At 36.6% G+C, this 21,834-nt stretch overlaps 1 protein-coding gene across 1 annotated transcript in view; it reads left to right on the top strand.

The window, feature by feature from the left end:
* LOC150094792 (uncharacterized) overlaps positions 1-21,070 on the top strand; it is a 70,001-nt gene extending 48,931 nt beyond the window's left edge. Inside the window, exons 4-5 of the mRNA XM_090411664.1 lie at positions 10,259-10,482; positions 20,898-21,070. Coding sequence (XP_090267790.1) covers positions 10,259-10,482; positions 20,898-21,070 — 397 coding nt within the window. The remainder of the gene's footprint in view (positions 1-10,258; positions 10,483-20,897) is intronic.
* Positions 21,071-21,834: the final 764 nt, after the last annotated feature.

The raw sequence follows: 21,834 nt of genomic DNA on the forward strand, positions 1-21,834 counted from the left end.
TAGTATTTTATCATGTAGATCTGAGCACTGGTCATATATGCAATAAGGAAACATTGCAGAGAATGGAGAGGTATTTAACTAAGACTGTCTCAGGACATGAATACTGATTATAAGGACAGACTTAAGGTATCTCGTCTGCAAAGCTTTGTAGACAGAGGAGAAGAGGTAATATGACTGAGACATATAGGTTGGTGAGAGTAGCCTATCAGGGAATTATTGCACATTCCTGAAACATGTACAAAGATTATATGAGTAAGAATGTGAAAAGGACATTTTTCACATGATGATTGGTGAATGAATGTAATGCATTTCCAGATTGGGATGCTGTGGATGATGAATGTTTACTTTTGAAAGTAAAGCAGTGGTTTTAATCTTCTTCTAATTTTAATCTAATGCCTTTTATTTCCTTATAGGGAGTAGGTGAGGCCTTTTAACCCTATCTAGCTTTTGGAGACTGAGTGAACAGTTCAGTCTCCACTGAACTGTTCACTCAGTCTCCAAAATTGGCGAATTTAAGAAAATCAGGCCAATTAAGAAAATTGGCCTGATTTTCTTAAATTCAAGATTTTAAGAAACTCGGGAACTAGTTGAAGAAAAGGCTTACAAAAAGTTCCTCCAGTCAGCATCTAGATTTGAACTTAAGTCCATCTTCACGCAGTTTTGCAGAGTGGTGAATGAGTGGAATAGAATTCCAGAATTAGTTTTGACTTTTCTGACGGTAAATGAGTTTAAGGGGAGGTATGATAGGTTTTGTGTGTAATAGCTAGTTTGGGTCTTGTAGGAAGAGTTTGCAGACTCCATGGAGATACCATATAATAACAATAATATAGAGAAATAAAATTTTTTGCATTGACTATACTGTATAAATCAGAGGGCCTGGTCAGAAGATCAAATTACAGATGATTGGAGTAGAGCTCACATAGTTTCCAGCTATAAAAAAAGGGAATAATGCTGAATGTGAGAATCAAAGAGGAATTTCTCTACTAGTGTTCCAGGTATGATTTATGCATGCATTCTTGAAAAGAGGTTGAAAAAAATAGTGGAAAACTTGGAGAAGTACAAGTTGAGTTCAGGCTAAATAGATATTGTCAAGATCTGATTTTCACTTTACAACAAACAGTTTTGAAATCATTGGAATATAACAAGGATCTGTACTTAAGTTTTATACATCTAAAAAAGGTATATAACAAGGTGCTCCAAAGAAAAGCTTTTTAAAACACTATGATTATATGAGATAATGGAATATTATACATAGTCTATATTAAGGTGTGAGTCAGTGATTAGCATCAAAGGAAATATAAGAAGATGGTTTGATGTAAAATGAGGTAAGAAAAGGGTATGTATTATCTCCACTCTTATTCATCATCTATATGGATCACATTATGAAAGAAAGTGGCATTTAATCTGATATTAGAATCACAGATATAAAACTTGGTTCTTTGCTTTATGGAGATGATGTTGTACTCCTGAATCTTCACTAACTAAATTGAATAACAGCTGTAATGATTGGTATGAAAATCAGCAGAAAAAGATCAAAACTATGAAAATAAGCAGGAATGTAGAAAACTTCAGCTGCATGCTCAATGGATAGCCTATAGAACAAGTAAAATATTTCGCATATTTAGGCACAGCTTTTAGTGAAGATAGTAAATTAAATTTGGAAATAGAGAACAGAATAAGCAAAGCTGGTATGATTGCAAGCCAATTTGAATAAATTTATATGAAATAAGAGAGAAATTAGCCAAAACACTAAACTAGTAGTACACAAGACAGTGTTCAAACAGTTTTAAGTTAGGGATTTGAGAGTTGGGTTAGAAATAAAGCATATTATTACATAAACACCTCCAGGAAGTTCAAAGACTCATCGAAGGAGGATACCTGCTCTACAGCTCCCCATCTCCGCCACTCCACTAAATGCAACTATCTTCATCTACACCACCGTCATCTACCGCTGACTACCACCACTATTTTCACAAATCACAAACCTCCATGCCAATGGCAGGATTCGAACCCACAGCCTTTTGGCTTTAGAGACGACAGATATGACAGTTTTGAGAAGGGGGGGGTGAACAGATTGCAGCAATCACATAATCATATTAAAAATGAAGTTATTGGAAAGGAACTTGACATTGTTAGCATTCAAGAAGGTAATCAAGAATCTAACACCTTAGATTAGCCCTGCTCACAGGGCTAATCTAAGGTGTTATGGCCACTTAAACAGAATGGGAGAGGCAAGTTTAGCAAAATAGGTGTTTGATGCCAAGATGTCAGGAGAGAGAGAGATCCTGAGAAAGACCAAGGTGCAGGTGGATTGATTCAGTCAGAAGCGCCTTAGAAGAACAAAATAATAGTTATGACATATTGGAGTGCTGATAAGTGATAGACTGATTTGGAGGAAAATTGTTGATAGGAGATTAATAATAATGTAAATTAATGTAAACTTAGTGAAGATGGCAAATTAAATTTGGAAATAGACAACAGAATAATAAGGTGGTACAACACCAGGGCAACTCCTTGCAAAGGTGGAGCAAGATACCAACACTCGTATCTCAGTATCTCCCATAATGCAAAACACATCTCCTTGCGGATATGTCTAATGTTATGCATTAAGGGAAGGGCCACTACCCAGACTAGTTTCGACCTTTATTGAGGTCTCTTCAGTGGAAGCCAGGTCCAAGTGGAGATACCAGACAGAAGCATTAGCAAGGTCATCTCTACCTATAGAAGTTGCCAAATGGTGTGCCACCCTTTTTTAATAAACTAAATTTATTATACTCCAACCAAGTGAAAAATAAACTTTCAAAGGGACATTATGTTTTACATTGACTTATTTACTACAACAACAAGGTGACAATAGCATCGGTTACATGGTACTCTATGTCCATCTCCCTTGTTGCATCTCTCAACTTTTCCCAGTTGGTAACTAAATTGGAGTGGATAATAGATATTAGATTAGAGTTGGATCAGTGATTAATTGTCAAATAATATATGCATGTTAGGAACATGGTATCTTAAAAAAGGAAAGTCAGAGTGGTGGTGCAGTGGTCTGTTTTGAGGACATTATTGTTTAACTTGTATATTATTAATGATATTGGGATGGGTTTAACTGGCAATGTGTGGCTGTTTACAAATGATACAAAATAGAGGAGAACAATGACAAGTCAAGCAGATGTTGTGACTTTACAGGAAGTGCTGAAGATTTTGAAGGAGATAAGAGATCCAAAAGAAGTGATAGAGAGGGATCTGAAGTTTAGGTGTCACATTTCTCGAGTTGTGCTGTCATCACATCAGATTATAGTAACAATTTGATCATTTTGGCAGGACCTTGATATGCAGAATGTAGAGGTAAAGTGGTTTTATTGTTCCATTGTATACCACCTTAATCAGGCTGCATATGAATTATTATGTGCATAAACTGGTTTTTTCATGGGGGATAAAGATTATTAGAAAGGGGCCAGAAAAGCTTGACTAAGGCAGTTTCTGATCCTTGAAATGTTGGTATGAAGATAGATTGAGGGAATGCCATTTGCAGAGCTTAAATTAAATATACATATACTAATAAAAAGCAGAAATCTTCAGTTCATGTTACTGGTTCTTATGGAATCTAATAGTGTGCTATCCTCTATGTGAAATCCTATCCTTTTCCCTGAGCCATATGGCTTGTGGGGGGGGTTGCTATATGCTACCATACAGTTCAATGGGCGAAAGGATCTATATAAGATGAATGGTTTGCATTTGAATGGATTCAGTGTAAGGAGACTTGAAAAAGTGTTGTTGAATGAAGTGGATGTCCAGAATCAGGGAAACTAGATTTATTAAGGAGGGGGAGAGTAGATATACAGACCTTAGAGAGGCAGTTGAGTGTATGAATGAGTATAATATGCCCGAGCGAATAAGAAGGACAACAAATAAGAATGGGATAGTTAGTATAAGGCATCAAGGTAGGGCTTCTGCAATTCATGTATACTAATGCTAGGAGTATTAGGAACATGAAGGAAGAATTTTTGCCTCGGTTGACACTTCCAAACCACAGGTTATTGGCATTAGTGAAACATGGCTGACTGAAGATGATATAGCTAGCAGGAATGAATGTGAGGGGTATAGTGTGTTCAGGAGTGACAGGGAGAATAAAATGGGGGAGGAGTATTATTGATGATAGCTGATGAGCTGCAGCCAAGGAGAATAGAAGTTGAATTGCAGGATAGAGAAAAGAACACATTTGAGGCCATTTGGTGTGAGATTGAGGCTAGCAGAACAAAATATACAATTGGGTGCTGCTATAGACCAGGTGATGGAATAGATGGTGGAGATAGTATGCATAAGCAAATAGAAGAAATGAGTGGAAGGAGGGTAATTATTATGGGAGATTTCAACTATGGTAACATTGATTGGAAAGAGGAGAGGACACATGGGAGGAAGGAATTGGATTTTATGTGGTTATTAAGGGATAACTATCTGCGACAGCATGTAATGGAAAATACCAGCGGTCAGAGAGTTCTTGACCTAGTAATTGCATCTGAGGTCATATTCATTATATGACAATGTGGTCATATAATGAATATGACCACATTGCCACCAATTGGTGAGAGTGATCACAGGATCTTGACTTGGGAGGTGACTAAAGATGTGGAATTTACAATTAAGATGGTACATGTGGAATTATCGGGCTGGTAAGTAGGACAAGCTTAGGAGTTTGATTGGTTCAGTGCCATGGCATGTAAAACTGCAAGGGCTGGATGTTGATAGTGCATGGGAGGCAGTTAAGAAGTGTTTGCAGGAGGCAATGGCTGACTGTATACCTAGAGTCCAAATAATAAATCAAGTAGGGATTAAATGGATGAATAACACCATTAAGCTTGAGCAGCAAAAAAAGAAAAAACTGTGGGGGGAATTTAAGGAGAAAGGTGACCTGCAGGCACATGAACGGTATAAAGCACAGGCCAGAAGGGTGAAGAGTGTGGTAAGAAAAGTAAAAGCGGATTATGAAAGAACATTAGCCATGCAGGCTAAAGAGAATCCCAAACAGTTTTTTTCGATATGTTGCATGTAAAAGAAAAAATGCATACGGCAGATTGATTTTAAAGAATGCCAATGGTAGGAAGGTAACTGAATCAGTTGATATAGTAGAATTACTGAGTGAGCAATTTGCAAGAGTACTATTATTGTTATTACCCAATATCTCATGGAGTCGAAGACTCATCTGGGAGGTCCTTTTATCACACACACACACATATCATACCGTGTCTTAAATACACTCAAACTCCTTGCAGACATCACACGCTCAGGCAAGGCATTCCAATCATTCACAACTCTGGATGAAAAAAAAAAACCTGCCTCTCACTCCCCTACTCACACCCTCTTTATACAGTTTTCAGGGATGACCTCTGGTTCTCCATTGATCTCCCACTATTTTCTGTAGAACTTCTCCACCACTGATCCTATAACAACCCCTTACAAACTTGTAGGTTTCTATCATATCTCCCCCTCTTCCTCCTGTCCACCAGACTCTGTAAATTACATCTTCTCAATCTTTCCTCATACGACATTCCAGAGGTCAGAAACTACATTAGTCAGTCGCCTTTGGACCCTTTCCAACATCTCTTCATCCTTCTGAAAACCCGGTGACCAAATCTGGGCACAATAGGCCATGTGTGGCCTAATCAAAGCCTTATACAGTGGAACAAGAATCTCCCTACTTCTACACGTCAGTGTCCTCCACATCATTACCAGAAGCCTCTGTGTTGTCTTCACAATTTTGGCGATGTGTCCCCTAAATTTTAGATCCTTATCGAACATCACCCCCAGATCTCTTATTTCCTCCACCTCCAACAATATATTCTCACCAAGCATAAATTCTGCATCCCATCTTTGTTTTCCAAATTTTAAAACCTTACATTTTGCAACACTGAACTCACATCCCGATTTCCGTGCCCAGTCACTCAATTTATTCAAGTCTTCTTGTAAGGCCACAACATCTTCACTACTCTTTATGGTTCTTCTCAACTTTGCATCATCTGCAAACAACTGAATATCTCCATTTAAATCTTCACCAATCATTAATATACAAGTTAAACAGTAATCGCCCTAAAACAGATCCCTGAGGCACTCCACTAGTGACTTTCCTTTTCCTGGATATCGAACTCCCATACACAACTTGTTGATATCTATCAGATAACCAGTCTCCAATCCAATGCACTAATCTAATATCCAACCCCATCTGCTCTAGTTTGACTGTCAACTTATCATGAGGTACTCTATCAAAAGCCTTTGTGAAATCCAAGTATATCTTCCAGGTTGATAACTATTTGGACATTGCAGAAATGGAAGAACCAACAGCTTATACGGGAATTGTGGTGAATGAAGTGGAGGTGAATAATCTATTACATGTCAATTCATCTGTGGGATTGAATGGTATACCAGCTCATGTCTTATGAGAAGCAAATAAAGAATTGTCAGAGCCTTTGACCATTTTGTTTAATTTGAGTCTCGGGTCTGGTTTATCCCAAAGGGGCGGAAAGGGGGGAAAATAGTTCCACTGCATAAAGGAGGTTTCAAGACTGCTGTTGAAAATTACTGGCCGATCGGCATATCAGGAATTGTTGTCAAGGTCTTGGAGAAAATAGTCAAGAGGAAAATACAAGATTGGATAGATGAAAATGGGATACTCTATGGGGGACAGCATGGTTTTGTGAAGGTAGATCATGCCTCAGTAACTTGCTCACGTTCTGTAACACAGTGATGGCTGAACTGGATAAGGGTAACGGATTTACAGTGATTCTACTGGACCTTGCTAAAGCCTTTGATAGGATACCACATGGAATTCTAATCAGTAAACTGCAGCATATGAGAATGGATATAGGGTTGGTGAGATGGATAGAAGGATGATTGATAGAGAGATATCAGAGAGTGATTTATTCAGGAGTAGAGTCCAAAAGACGGCCTGTGACTAGTGGTGTGCCGCAGGGTTCTGTTCTTGGACCACTACTGTTTAATTTGTTCATTAATGATATAGGAAAGGATCTGAGAGGAACTGTGCATCTGTTTGCAGATGATGCAAAGTTGGGTAGAGCAATAGTGAATGCTCAGGATGTCAAAATTTTGCAAGATGATTTGGATGGTTTGGAGGACTGGGATAAGGAGAATGGATGTCAATTTAATGTGGAAAAATGTAAGGTTTTGCATTTTGGGGTGAAAAGATTAGCAGCAGTCACTGCTGCTAATCTTTTCACCCCAAAATGCAAAAAAAATTTCACCCCAAAATGCAAATGCAAAATGCAAAATGAAGAAAGACTGGTGCCCAGATATGGGCACCAGTCTTTCTTCTTGATGGGGAGGAGGTGGAGAGGATCCAGAGACGAGTGACCAAGATAATAGCAGGACTATGGAATGAACCTTATGAGAACAGGTTGAAGATTTGTGGGCTACAGAAATTGGTTGATAGGTTGGAAAAGTGGTCATATGATTGAGACATTCATATTACTGAAGGGTTTCTATAAGATTAATTCAGAAGATATTTTTGAGAATAGGACTGGTAGTGGGAGGACTAGGGGCCATCCATGGAAGCTCGGTAAGAGTGTGGTTAGCAAGGGTGTTAGAGCTAGATATTTTACTTGGAGAGTGGTAAATGAGTGGAATAAGCTGCCAGAGTCTGTTGTGGGTGCCATGACTGTAAATGAGTTCAAGGTGAAGTATGATAGATACTGTGTGAATGTTGAATAGTTGTTCTTGACATGATGTTGGTCCTCCCTCAATGAGTCTTAGGACTTCTTGGAGCTGCCCGTAATAATAATAATAATAGTAGGGAAATGATTATGAGCAAGGTGATTTCCCATTGCCTTCCTTGCCATAGTATATTTTATGACTATCTCCATGTGTATGTTCACTAGACCGGTTTGCCTGTTTTGAGGGATGAAAAATCCGAGTTACTGGGGGGGGAACCCTCTGCCTCTCTATGAGACAGGTTAACTCACCTTTAGTCGAAAGAGATCAGATAAAGGTTCCTCACGTCACTGACAGGAATCGAACCCAGGTCTTTCTGACCAAAGGGCTTCGTCTATACCGACTGAGCTACAGGGGCTCTCTATGTGAAATAGCAACTTAAATTATGCATTGTAAACTTACATCACTATTCAGTTTGCTTAAATGTAATATATTATTATTGGTTCACCCTGAATGTGTCAGAGTCACTATTGATGAAATATTAGTTTAATAGTTAAAATTATGGTTTCCTTTTATACAGTATCTGATCAAAAGTATCCGGACACCTACTCGAAACTGTAATCAGACTTTCCCTGTGACGCACTTTCCAGTAATGAATATTAATATGGGGTGGATCCACCCTTTACTTCTATGACAGCTCTAACTCTGCTGAGGAGACTTTTTACTAGGTGTAGGAACATTTTAATGGCATCCCATTCTTCCTGAAGAGCTGTAGCCAGAGCAGTTCATGATGTGGGTTGTTGGGGTCTGAAGCGAAGTTGGCTTTCTAATTCATCCTAAAGGTGTTCTGTGGTATTCAGGTCAGTGCTCTGGGCCGGCCAATCCATTTCTGGAATGTTATTGTCCACAAACCTTCCCTCACAGACCTTGCTTTATGGCAGGTAGCATTTTTATGCTGGTACAGACAGCAGTCATCATCGAATTGATCTTCTACCATAGACATTAGGCAACAGGTCAAAATGTCCTTGTACCCTTCTGCATTTAGATTTCTGTGTAGTGTTATGAGAGAGCTAAGTCCATTCCATGAAAAACACCCCACACTATAATGTCACCTCCTCCAAATTTCACTGTTGGCAATACACAAGCTTGCAGGAATCATTCTCCATGCTTTCATCACACCCAGACCCTCCCATCGGACTGCCACATGGTAAAGTGTGATTCATCACTCCAAATTACATATTTCCAGTTGTCCGCTGTCCAGTGGCTTTGCTCTTTACACCACTGCAGGCGGCACTTAGCATTCACAGGAGAAATGTTTGGTTTATGGGCAACAGCTTGACCATGGAACTCCATTCTCTTAACTCTTGACACACAGCAACTCCTGGGTGATTGTTTTACTCAGTGTCTGGTGATTTTCACGAACCACCTTCTTCAATGCTTGATGGCCCCTGTCTGTCATTAAGTGTGGCCTACCTGACTATGGTTTTGTTGTGGTTGTGCCTTCACTTTTCCACTTCACAATCACGTCACCAACTGTTGACTTCAGCAACTTGAGGAGGGTTGAAATGTCTCTGACAGATTTCTTACTGATGTGGCAACCAATAACTAATCCACATTTGAAGTCACCGAGCCCCCTTGACCTACCCATTCTGCTCGTACTTCTCACTGAACAACACACAGCTCAATACCTCATTTTATACCAGTAAGTGAAGTCGTAGTAACATCTAGATGTCAGTTTACGAATTACAGAGGGGGGTGTCCGGATACTTTTGATCAGATAGTGTATATGGTATTAAACTGCTGTGTAGACTGTAGCATACACATCACTCTTAAATCCTAATTTCACGCAAAAGACACACTGGCTGAGAATTCACACAGTTTACAGACATATTGTACTATCCTCAAAACCTTAGTTACCTTGGCTGTAATTCAACTTAACCAAAGTCTTAAATCTAGATATTCTTTGTACAGGTACTACAATTAGTTAACTAAAGTGGTGATGATATTGTGAAATACTAACTCCTGGTATAGTTTAATCTGAAAAATAGTATGTGTCATTTATGTAATCATACTTCATATTACTATTTTTTTTTTTTAACATTTCATTGTTAAATATCAAAATAGTGGTGATAGTGGTAGTTTCAGTCATTTCTGACCCTAGGTGACTCTGTTGACATTGCCCACAAAGTGTTCTTGGTGAGATTTTTTATAGGGTAGTTCACCATTGTCTCCCCCCCCCCCAATTTTATCTGTGCCCAGGACCTGCATATGGCTGGGACGTATTCATGACTGTAATCCATGTGTGTTCTTGGGGACGACGACAAACCCAAGTTTCCAGGTGTGAAAAAAATCCTTACCTTCGTATGAGACTGGCTAACTCACCTTTCATTGAAAGAGATCAGATAAAGGTTAAAGGTTCCTCATGTCAATGACAGGAATTGAACCCAGGTCTTTCTGACCAAAGGGCTTCGTCTATACTGACTGAGCTATGGAGGCACCATCAAAATAGTACAAAGTAAATATTTATGTAAAACCAGTTTTATTTCTGTTGTTGTCATATGTGTATGATGCCAACTAGAAATTTTTTTGTAATTTACAGAATTGCTGAAGTGAAGTATTCCCGAGAACATGGAGTTGTTAGTTTGCATTCCAATGAAGACCACGCCATAGCTTTAGGAAGAGTTATTATGGGAATATATGCTGGACTATCTCGAGATAGAAAAGTATCTGTTAAGGATATCACTTGCAATAAGAATCAGAGACAGAATAATGATGATGATGCTGATGATGAAATAGATCCCGTGTATGCATTTACGATAGCAGGTAAGTAACACTTTGCATATTTCTTTAATAACTAGTGGAATATGTATATATTCCACATTATGAAAGAGTATGATGACAAGATGCACATTTCATATATTGTATATCCTTTCCAGTAAGTTCTAAAGAAAGTAGAGATAACATGTGGTACACAGTTATCCCTCGACTTACGTTGGGATTCCGTTCCATCAGGAAGGATGTAAGTTGGATTGGACGTAAGCCAATACATTAATTCAACAGAGTTATAAGAGTTTAGGGACTTAACAGTAATAAGTATACTGTCATTTTAATTTTTAAACCTTATTATAAAACTGTATTGTGCGTTGCTGCCACTATAAAACAGGAGAATAATCACCTGATCTTCCTCCACAATCACATCTTCATTACCTTCCTTATGTGAAGGACCAGACTTCAGCTCTTCTGATGTAACCTTTGCTTTTTTTGATGAAAATGTTCGATGTGTTTTGCTTATTCCTCTTCTTCTTTTCATCATAAATGTGTTTATAGCAAGCAAACTCATCGTGTACTTTCGTTTCTACTAATAAGTAGCATTCAACATTGGGGTCCATGTCTTTAGCCATTTTGAGAATATCGCTAACAGCAGAGAACATTTCTTCAAGACCCTCCACTGTGAGTTGTCTAACTACCCCATCTTATTTCTCTTTTTCCTCTTCCTTTTCCTCATTCTTCCTCTTCTGCAACATGTTGTTCCTCCAGTTTGACCAATTCTTTGTTGGTCAAATCTTCAGGGGCAATTCCCATGAGTTGAACTATGTCATCATCATTCACTTCGAGATTCAGGTCGTTTGCTAGGCCCACTCTTTCTTCACTCAATTTAGAAAGGTCTTCATTTTTTTCAAAACTTTTAAAATCATGCACAAACCTTTTTAATGTCTTTCCATATGCCATTCATACATTAAGAAATCACTTTGTCCCAAACTACAGCAATATTTTTAATAGCATGATAAATATTGAATGCTTTCCAGAATTGCATGAGAGTCTTGTCGTTTTCTTCATTAGCAGAAATGGCTTGTGAAAAAGTTCTCCATAGATAATAGCCTTAAACACTGCAAGACCTCCCTGATCCATCGGTTGGATCAATGAAGTAGTGTTAGGTGGGAGAAACATGACCTAGAACTTGGTGAAGATCACCAATATAAGATGGATGACCTGGAGCATTATTTAGAATTAATAAAATTTTAAATTCTACATTTTCTTTCATCTAATAGCTTTTCATTTCACTTGCATAACAGTTGATTAAGGCATCCGCAAACAATTTTTTAGTCATCCACAACTTCTTATGTCTCCACTAATGAACGGGAAGAGTATGCTTCCTAATGTTTTTGAAAGCTTGTGGATTCTCACTGCGCCATATCACAAATGGTTTCAGTTTATATCCAGTCAAATTACCCCCTAACAGAATTGTAACACGGTCTTTAAGAGCTTTGAAACCAGGCATAGATTTTAGCTTTTTGTGGATGAATTGTCTGCTAGGGCATTTTTTTCCAAAACAAGGAGGTCTCATCCATATTAAATATTTGCCGTGGCAAATAATTTTTTTCCGTAATAATTTTATCCAATTTCTTCACAAACTCCTTGGTAGTCTTCTCATTGGAACTTGCAGATTCACCATATATTTTCACATTATGCAATGCAAAATGCTGCTTGAATCTCATGAACCAACCGGAAGAAGCGTTGAATTCATAATCATAATCGGGCCCTGCCCGATTATGATTATGAATTATGCATAGAACAAGAGGCCATTGCTGGAAATTGTATGTGGAGGGTGTGAGCAGAGGAAAGAGGAGCAGGTTCTTTGCATGGAGAGTGGTTGGTGAGTGGAATGCATTGTCTGAGCGTGTTGTGAACAGTGGTGGCCCGTGAAGTTTTAAGTGGGGGTGCTGCCGAAACAAAATAATTTTAAAAAAATAATTTTTTTCCTAATTTGTAACCAATTTATTAAAAAATAAATCTGTAGATTTATTTATTAATAAAATTAAGAAAAAAAAAATTCTTTTTTTCCTAATTGGTAACCAATTTATTAATAAATAAATCTGTAGATTTATTTATTAATAAACTGGTTACTAATTAGGAAAAAAAGAATTTTTTAAAAAATTATTTTGTTCCGGCAGCACCCCCACTTAATATTTCATGGGCCGCCACTGGTTGTGAATTTAGACACATGGAATCAGTTTAAGGCACGGTTGGATTAGCATTGTGTGCAATAGTGTGTACCTCCCATGATGAGTCTCTAACTCCATGGAGGTTGTTAATAATAATAATAATAATATATATATATTGAAAACCATTTAAATTTAATTCTATTAAATATAGTAAATAAATAAATGAACATACATTGAAAACCATTTTAATTTAATTCGATTAAATATAGTAAAAATATTTATTATATTTACTATAATTTTTTATAGTAAACTAGTTTTGTCTTCTTAGAAGCCTTCATCGAGCGCATAGCATGACAAGAGAAATACAAAAATATATGTTACATAAGAAATAATGTACAAATTAACTTGCAAACGTATTTCAGACATTTGAAGACGAACGTGCCCAACAATACTATGGCATCCAGAATGACTTCTGATGTCAGCAGTACATTTGCAAGTTCATTTGTAGCTGTTGTTTCTCTTGTAATGTATATTTTTGTATTTCTCTTTTTATGTTTTGCACCCAATAATAAATAGTTTTTTCTATTTTGGTATCTCTGGGCTTCCAGTCATTAAATTTCTTTAATATATATATATATATTGAAAACTTTTAATTTAATTCTGTTAAACATCACTGGTCTGCACAGTTAGCCTAGTGGCTATGTGCTTCACAACCATATGCCTGGGGAAGGAGTGTCTTAGGTTCGATTCCTGTCGACAACATGAGGAGCTCAAGGATCTTCCTCAGCCATAGCCATGTTAGCTGGTCTTGGGTGTGGACAGCAGGTTCTCCCCCAGTTTATCTGGGGTTTTTCATCCCACAAGCAGGCAAATTGTAGATGGATGAGAAGGATAGGAAACATCACTGAGTAATTACAGAGAATATTGTAAAGGTTTATTAATGAAAATAGTACTTTTCTGTTGATAATTTCTTCAAAGTCTGGAGTAATATCATATTTGTGCATGCAATAAGCAATTCATCAATATGTAAATATGTAATTGACAACAATTTTAGGTGATAGATAATATTACTTCTAAGCCTCCATGGAGTCTGAAGACTCATCATGGTAGGTTGAGTACTCACAGACCACAATAACTATCATACCTTGATTTAAATATGTTTGGTGTTGGAGTACTCACCATTCACTCATTCATGACCCAGCAAAAAAATCTTTTCATTTCTTACTCACATGACCTATGAATAGTCCAGGAATGACCTTTTGTTCTTGCATCATCAATTATCCTATGAAATAATGAGTGTATCTGTCTAATAGACTTCTCTCACTAACTTATATGTTTCAATCATATAATCCCTCTTTCTCCTATCAACCAAGCTTCATTCAAGCTCTGAAGATCGCATCCCCCTCAAATCTGTACTCATACTCAATATTCCAAATTCCTGAGACAGTCTTAGTTATTTGCCTCTGCACACTCTCTCTCTCTCTCTTTCTCTCTCTCTCTCTCTCTCTCTCTCTCTAGTATTTCCTTATTGTCAATAGTAGGTGACCAGATCTGTACACAGAAATAAAATGTAGAATTATCACCTTATCTGTACATGTCACCTTGCATTAATAGCATCAAATTCCTAGGTAACCCTTACAACTTTTCCATATGTTTCCTGAACTTCAGCTCCCAATCCCAAGTTCCTGCAATATGATAAACTTCTCCATCTTTTCTGGCCAAAGTGCAAAACTTTGCACTTAGCAACACTGAAATGACATCTCCATTCTTCAGCTCCAAGTATTAACCTGTTCAATTCCTCTTGTAGAATCATCTCATCAGAACTCCCTGACATTGCTCTCTAATTTAGCATTGTCAGCAAACAACTGAATATTTCCTTTCCCACCCTGAACTATTTCATTGATATATAAATTAAACAACAGTGGTCCAGAACAGAACCCTGTTGGTAGCCCACTTATCACATTACTTTTTTTTTGGAACTGCACTCCCATACACAACTGACTGTGTCCTAGCAGTCGACCATCCCTGTAACCAAGCTACCAAATGATTAGATGAAGTTTATCATTAAGTTTGAGACTATTGTCTTGATTATTGGAAAATTGAAGTGGCTGGAAAAAAAGTTCAGTGTTTGTTCTCTAGAACAGTATTTTTAGATTACCTTTACCATAGTCATTATTATTATTATTACATGACACCTCCAGGGAGTCCAAAGACTCAACGAGGGAGGACACCTACTCTACATCTCTGTCTCCACCATTCAAGTCACCAACTACAACTAACTGCAACTACACGTATGACATCTACTGCTGACCACCACCACTAGTATTTTCACAGATAATCACAAACATCCATGCCCACGGCAGGATTCGAACCTGCAGCCTTTTGGCTGGAGAGCATATATGCTAACTGCTCGGCCAACTAGGCCGGGCATTAATGATTATGATTCAGGAAGAATGATTATGGAATGATAACTAATGAATGCAAATTGTTGGAAGAAAACAGAAGCAATAATTGAGTGATCGATTTGTCAGGGTAATAGCATTCAGACAGAGATAAAGTAGTTAATGATGTGATAAGGACTGATGTGAGAATAGAGGAGGGTGGAATGGAGTACTTAGGATATTACAAAATCTCAGTGCACAACTGTGAGATTAGATGGGATGTCAGTCTCTGTCTTATGAGAATTGTGCCCCTGACAAGGTTGTTTAATTTAGGTCTCAGTAGTGGCAGGTTCCCGAAAAAGTGAAAAAGAGGGCAAGAAATTTTTGTTATATAATGGAAACAAGAAGACATCATCATCAAATTCCTGCCATGTACCCTCAAGGGGTGTACTGGATATGATAGTACTACATGAAAAATTTACATCATTGCTAACTTCCTATCTACAATTTTCCTCCAAATCAGTCTGTTACTTGTCAATACTCCAACATTATCAGATCTTATATTTCTATCATCTAAGGCACTTTGCACCGTATCAATCCACCTATATCTTGGTCTTCCTCTGAGTCTTTTTCCTGCCAACCTGGAAGAGAACACTTCTTTTGCTAATCTTTCCTCTCCCATTCTGCTTAAGTGACCATTACCACCTGAGATTAGCTCTGCTAATGCATTCCTGGATGCTGACAATATCAAGTTCTTTCCTAATATCCTCATTTTTAATATGATATTGCAATTGATGCCATCTGTTCATGCCTCTAACCTTTCTCAGGACTCTCATATCTGTAGTCTCTAGTCTTTGGTAAAGTGTTTTACTTCTGACCCAGCTCTCAGATCCATAAGTTAAAACTGGTTTGAACACAGTCTTGTATACAACTAATTTAGTGTTCTGACTAATTTCTCTCTTATTCCATATGAATTTATTCAATTGACTTCCTACCATACCAGCTTTGTTGATTCTGTTTATTTCCATATTTAATTTACCATCTTCACTAAAAATCGTGCCTAAGTAGCTGAAATGTTTTACTTGTTCCACAGGTTCTCCGTTCACAATGCAATTGATATTTTTGACTGTTCTGCCTATTTTCATTGTCTTTGTCTTTTTATTGCTGACCTTCATGCCATATCCATTACAACATTTATTCAATTTAGTCAGGGAATCTTGCAGACTTGTAGCTGATTTATTTAGAAGTATAACATCGTCCACATAAAGCAAAGAGCTGACATTAACATCTCCAATTTTGATATCATGTTTAATACCACTTTCCTTCATAATGTGATCCATATAGATAATGAATAACAGAGGGGATAATGTACATCCTTGTCTCACACCAGATTTAACATTAAACCATCTTCCTGTACTTCCTTCAATTCTAACTGCTGACTTACAATTCAAATAAAGACTAAGTATTGCTTGATATAATATCCCATTGACACTATATAGCTGTAGTGTATTGAATAGCTTCTCACTTGGAACCTTGTCATATGCCTTTTCCAGATCTACAAAACTTGATTATAGATCTTTGTTACATTCCCATGCTTTCTCAACTATCTGTCGTAAAGTGAAAATCTGATCCTGACAGCCCCTATTTGGACTGAATCCAGCTTGTTCTTCACCAAGCTTCTCTTCCACAATCCTTCTCAACCGTTTCTCAAGTATATTTGCATATATCTTCTCAGGAACACTCAGTAATGAAATGCCTCTGTAATCCTCACATTCAGTTTTATTTACCTTTTTATATATGGGTACTATGAGAGGTCTATTCCAATCATCGGGAATTCGTCCCTCTGTCCAGGCCTTCTCAACTATGAAGTGAAGCAAGAAGACGAAGGTAGAAAATTAGAGACTAATCATTATCTCAGGAGAGTTGGTTAAGATATTTCAAAAGTTAGTTAAGGCCAGAATTCAGGAATAGATGGATAGGAATATGAAACTTACAGCTTCTGTCTTAGTAATTTTGCTATGTTTGTTCTTATATGATGTAATGAATGATTTCCTTATATTCTAACTTCTATTTTAATTGCTAAAACACTAACCAGGTTCATCTCCTATAGAAATGTTATTACTGATTTTAGATTCAAATATTTAACTGAGTTCAAGAATTTTAATCATTAACTGTTATAGATGAAGTCAGTAATTACTCCAAATATATCAAAATATAATTATTATTATTATTATTATTAAACAAGACCTCATGAAGTCAAAGACTCATCTAGGAGGTCCGTTTATCTCACACACATCTCATCATACCGTGTCTTAAACACATTCAAACTCCTTGCAGACACCACACTCTCAGGCAAGGCATTCCAATCACTCACAACTCTGCACGAAAAAACCTGCCTCTCACTCCCCTACTCACACCCTCTTTATACAATTTCCAGGGATGACCCCTGATCCCCCACTATTCTCTGTAGAACTTCTCCACCATTGATCCTATAACAACCCCTTACCAACTTGTAGATCTCTATCATATCTCCCCTCTTCCTTCTCTCCACTAGACTCTGCAAATTACATCTTTTCAATCTTTCCTCATACTCGACATTCCAGAGGTCAGAAACTACCTTAGTCAGTCACCTTTGGACCCTTCCAACATCTCTTTATCCTTCTGAAAACCAGGTGACCAAATCTGGGCACAATAGTCCATGTGTGGCCTAATCAAAGTCTTATACAATGGAACAAGAATCTCCCTACTTCTACACGTCAGTGTCCTCCACATCATTCCCAGAAGTCTTTGTGTTGTCTTCACAATTTTGGCGATGTGTCCTCTAAATTTTAGATCCTTATCCACTATCACCCCCAGATCTCTTATTTCCTCTACTTCCAACAATATATTCTCACCAAGCATTAATTCTGCATCCCATCTTTGTTTTCCAAATTTTAAAACCTTACATTTTGCAACATTGAACTCATATCCTCATTTGCTTGCCCAAGCACTCAATTTATTCAAGTCTTCTTGCAAGGCCACAACATCTTCACTACTCTTTATGGTTCGTCCCAACTTTGCATCATCTGCAAACAACTGAATATCTCCATCCAAATCTTTGCCAATATCATTAATAATTATAAATCAAATATTATTTACAGTAAGTATGTACATAACTCATCTAGTGAAATATATATATATATATATATATATAAGAAAAAGTCAATATATTGTAAAATAAAAATGTTAAGTCACTCACACCCACTTTCTCATTTTAAATTGTGCAGACAATTAAAGATTAATGTGCATTGAGTTCAACTAAAAATTAACAAACTCATATTCCAGATATATATAGGCCAAGATAAAGTATCATATTAATCCATTAATTGTGGGTGGGAACTATATAAAAAAAAAATTTTAAATTGCACTCTAAACAACTTCAAGTAAACCTTCAACAATTAGTTCTCTGAGTGGACTAAGCAAAGCAGATAAATTATATCAGATTTGCATGTTTAGTTAAAAGTTTATTAGTAGTCATCCATTCCATTTTAGTGCAAGAGGAGAATTTAACTGAAGAAACAATATAGTCATACCCTCCAGTAGTTAAGAGAATATTCATATAAACACTACTTCCATTTTAAATGAAGAATGAGTTCTTGCATAATATAACAGAAGTAAATATATTACGTTTCTTTTGTTCAAATCATCAATGAAAATAGTCATCAGATCACTGTATATGAGGTGATCTGATGACTATTTTCATCAGATCACCTCATATACAGATCTAATCACCTCATATAAAGATCTATACTCCCTTATCCAACATACTTGTCACTTTATCATAAAATACAATTAGATAGCTAAAACCAGACCTACTCTTCACAAATTGATGTCAGTTATCATAGTGAATCTTCATTTTATCAACCTTATAATGTATTCTATTCTTAAACAAACTCTCCACCTTAACTACAGTTGGTTTGTAATTGGAAACTGTCCTAGAATTTCTTTCACTGATGTTTCTTCAGTGGCACTATTTTGCCTTCAATCTACTACTTGGAATTCTTCCCACCAAGACTCTCTAAACAAAAAGGTCAAAGATTTATCTCATTTGCACATTCCTTTAAAATGCATGGTGAATAGTCATCTATTCATCCACACAGCCATATTAACATCTAGATATTGGGAAGTATAAAGCAAGTAAATGGAGATGGGATAGCCATATTAGCAGATTAAGAGATGAAAGATGGAAAAGAATAAGCACTGAGTGGATACTAAGAGGAGAAAAGATCATCACAGAACAAGACATGAAAGGTTGATTTGCAATGGTTTAACATGACATAGTGGATATTAGTTAAGGACCAAAACAATTGGAAAGATATGGGGATAGGTCCCATATCCTTCAGCCAATGAAAAGAGGATAAGAAGAAGAACAAGAATATAAAATTATAGAATATAATTCTGCTACCATAATCATTTACCATTGTTACCCATCTGTAATTATTATTTTCTTGCTGCCACATATAGCAGAAGCTATATCACTAATCACTTAAGATACCCTCAAAAATGCATTCATTCGCTCACATGTCCATGCCTTCTTGCTGAACTTCTCTTGTTGGTTGCATTTCTCCATTGTATTCTGTCCATCTTTTCTGAAACTACAGTATCATTTACATTATAGGGAAACTATATCATCCTTAACCAAGTCTTGTTAATGCGAATAATTTTAAGCCAAGTAACCAATGATAAAAACTCCGTATCCTTATTTCTGATGCTCCCGGCATTGGTACATGAATCCACCGTTACCCTTGAATCTTGTATTGACTGTCCCATTCAAATTTGAGATATGAATAAATACATTTAGCATTTTTTCATCATTCCTGTACACATCCACACTCACTTGCACTCCCTCAGTAGCCCCAGTTTCCCTCCCTGACTTTGTACTCTTAAACTCTCAGCGAAGAACACTTTTTGTAGGCACTCTGACTTCAAATCCATTCAAACAAAATTAACGCTTATCTATCCCCTCCCCCACACACAATGTTCATTTCTTCATCAAATTCATTCCATATGTAAACTGTGTACTATTCCTCCTACACAACTTATGAATTGACTCATTTAGAGTAGTTACTCTTATTCTCAGTTTGCTCCTGTCATATCATGGCAACAGACTTACAATCTTAACCCCTTACTCTTCTTTTTCACTTTTTCCAGTAATTGGTAGATACAAAATATTTGTACCTGCCAAAACAATAAGCTCTTTCACTTTCTCTTGTTACATTGTAACAGCATCATTAACATCTTTCATCTTCACATCTGGAAATCAAGCATAACTTTGTCATACTGTTATCGTGTACACCTCTTATCATGGAGTCACTATACCATTCCCTCTATTTTGTTATAATCTTCCTTCTCTACTCTCTCTCTCTCTTCTTGCTTTCTCTTCTCTGCTATATTCAATCTTGCCAGATGTTTTCTCCAATCACTTGAGCTTTTTTGTCCTGTGAAAGACTCTTTAAGGATGCTATCTCACTCATTATGACTGCTCTCTCTGAAACTGGCATTTTTATGTCTGTTGTCAGTAACATTTACCACTTTGCTCTCTCACTTTTGACATGACCCCCAACTTCTAGCATTCACTTCCAAATTATTTGCAGAAAGCACTGAATGGAAGGAAAGCCACAAACTAGAACAAAATGGTAAGCTATATTGGATGACTTCATGGACGATGGAGATTGTGGAATAATGAAATACAGTAGGCTAAAAGAAGTCCCATCTGAGGACAAACATCAAACAGAAGAGGTATAACTATTTTTATGGTTTAAAAATTTTAATTAGCAGAAATTTTTTTATCAATATGTTTTATTACATATACATGAACAAGCAGGTTCTTTAACTTTCACTACATAAATATTTTCTTTGTTATTTTTATTTACAGATATTTTAGTTAGATCTGTATATAGAAGCTCAATAAACAAAGTGGGACCAGCTGGAAAATGGAAGTCAGTCCTTTGTACTACTGAATATACCATGACTGATAGTAAAACCAAAGCATCTTTTGCATTGTTGAGAGGTGCTATAGATGGTAATTTACTTTATTTAATTCATTAGTAAATCAAGAATATCACTTATAATGTTTTTTTCTGTAAGAGGCTACCTCCTCCTAAAAGTACTTTTTTATCCCAACTCTACATATACATATGTGGTATATTTTGTTTCATTTTAAATAACTAGCATGGTGATCAAGCTCTTTTTCAACTGAAGATCAGTTCTTTATTGCTGCTAGGTGCTTGAATAGCAGATAATTAGGAAATTTTTAAAAAGAATTGTTCTGGAACTTTCTTTTCCTTTTCTGGGGGAATATAAGTTGTTTGTGAGAGCCAGCATAAAGGATTCACTACATTTGGGAAGAATAAATAAGAAACAGAATTAGTGATACAATCCTTCCAGCAATTCAGCAGTCACCAATGAAACGCAGACACTCTGTTGAATTGGAAATATCTGGGTTAAGTGTGCATCCTCATTTAAGGGGGAGAGGGGACTTTTCATTCTTACTATTAAGTAGGAAGTAAAAATTAAATACTGCTCAAGAATATGACTGGTAAGAGAAAATATTGTGAAAATATTATGCAGACATTCTATATATTGTCATCCTGTTTTCATTATAGAAGTATATAAGACATTTTTATTCTGTAATGAATGTGCAGTTTAGGAATCATTTCAGAAATGCTGATTTTTGCAGCATAAAGAAAATCCATACTTTTTTTTCCCTTAAGAAATTGAGGAAAAAATCATCTGTATTTAGATAGTAGTTAGTATAAGGCATTTAATGAGACCTGCTTTTTTTTGTAAATAGTTTGCTGCACAATTTAATA

This window comes from Typopeltis vanoorti, chromosome 21 (genome assembly GCF_054136105.1).
Source record: "Typopeltis vanoorti isolate ZY-2024b chromosome 21, IOZ_Tvanoo_1.0, whole genome shotgun sequence".
Lineage (NCBI taxonomy): Eukaryota > Metazoa > Arthropoda > Arachnida > Uropygi > Thelyphonidae > Typopeltis > Typopeltis vanoorti.